The following is a 766-nucleotide window of genomic DNA, read 5'->3' as shown; positions in this document are numbered from 1 at the left end:
GTTTTGAGCATAATGTCTGTGTTTTATTTACAGGCAGTTAATTTATAATTATCCTGAACAGCTCTTTGGTGCTGCTGGTGTCATGGCAATTGAGCATGCAGATTTTGCAGGTGTGGAACGCCTAGCTCTTGTCACAGGTATGGAAAAAAAGAAGAATTTCTTAAAAATGTAGTTATTGAGATTTATGAGGATTGCTTAGTTGTTGAGAATATGAATAAATCCCTTGAAGGAGCCTGGAGTCCACCATTTACTCTGAAACCGTGTTATGCTTTTCGATGCTGCTAGTTGGGTTCCATTGCTGCGTACAGCTGGAGTTCCTCATCTGTGTGAGCACCAGGCATAGCCTGTTCTGTCATTGGAGCTCAGTGTTCATTATCGGAAATCAGTGTGTTGAATTTTGAAATGTTTTTATTGTGGAATATTTGCATATGCACCAGTACCTTGCTATTTTGCAGTTGGACTTTTGCGGACTATTTTGCGGGTTTTCAAAAAGTACTAATTAAATAATCATGGATTTCTCACTGTATCATGGGATTTTGCGGTATTGTGTATGTTAAATTTTTATAGGATTGGGGCCAGGGAGATGGCTCAGTGGAATAAGTGCTTCCCCGGCAAGCACAAGGGCCTGAGTTCAATCCACAGTTCCGCAAAAAAAAAAAAATAGGATTATGAGTTTAGGAAATGACAACATTAGAAGGTTTTTTTTTTTTTTTGCGAAACTGGGGATTGAACTCAGACCCTTGTGCTTGCCAGGGAAGCGCTCATT

General features: G+C 39.7%; 1 protein-coding gene across 1 annotated transcript in view; it reads left to right on the top strand.

Annotated features, from left to right (window-relative positions):
* The window catches only part of LOC111814952 (T-complex protein 1 subunit beta-like), a gene marked incomplete at its 5' end in the record, with an annotated part of 2,456 nt that extends 2,269 nt beyond the window's left edge, over positions 1–187 (top strand). The window contains one exon of the mRNA XM_023708805.1: positions 34–187. Within this exon, the coding sequence (XP_023564573.1) occupies positions 34–172 (139 nt within the window). The remainder of the gene's footprint in view (positions 1–33) is intronic.
* Positions 188–766: the final 579 nt, after the last annotated feature.

This window comes from Octodon degus, unplaced genomic scaffold (genome assembly GCF_000260255.1).
Source record: "Octodon degus isolate 3935 unplaced genomic scaffold, OctDeg1.0 scaffold03555, whole genome shotgun sequence".
NCBI classification, from domain to species: Eukaryota; Metazoa; Chordata; class Mammalia; order Rodentia; family Octodontidae; genus Octodon; species Octodon degus.
The sequence above is the reverse complement of the archived record's forward strand: the minus strand, read 5'-3'. Positions and strand labels throughout refer to the sequence as shown.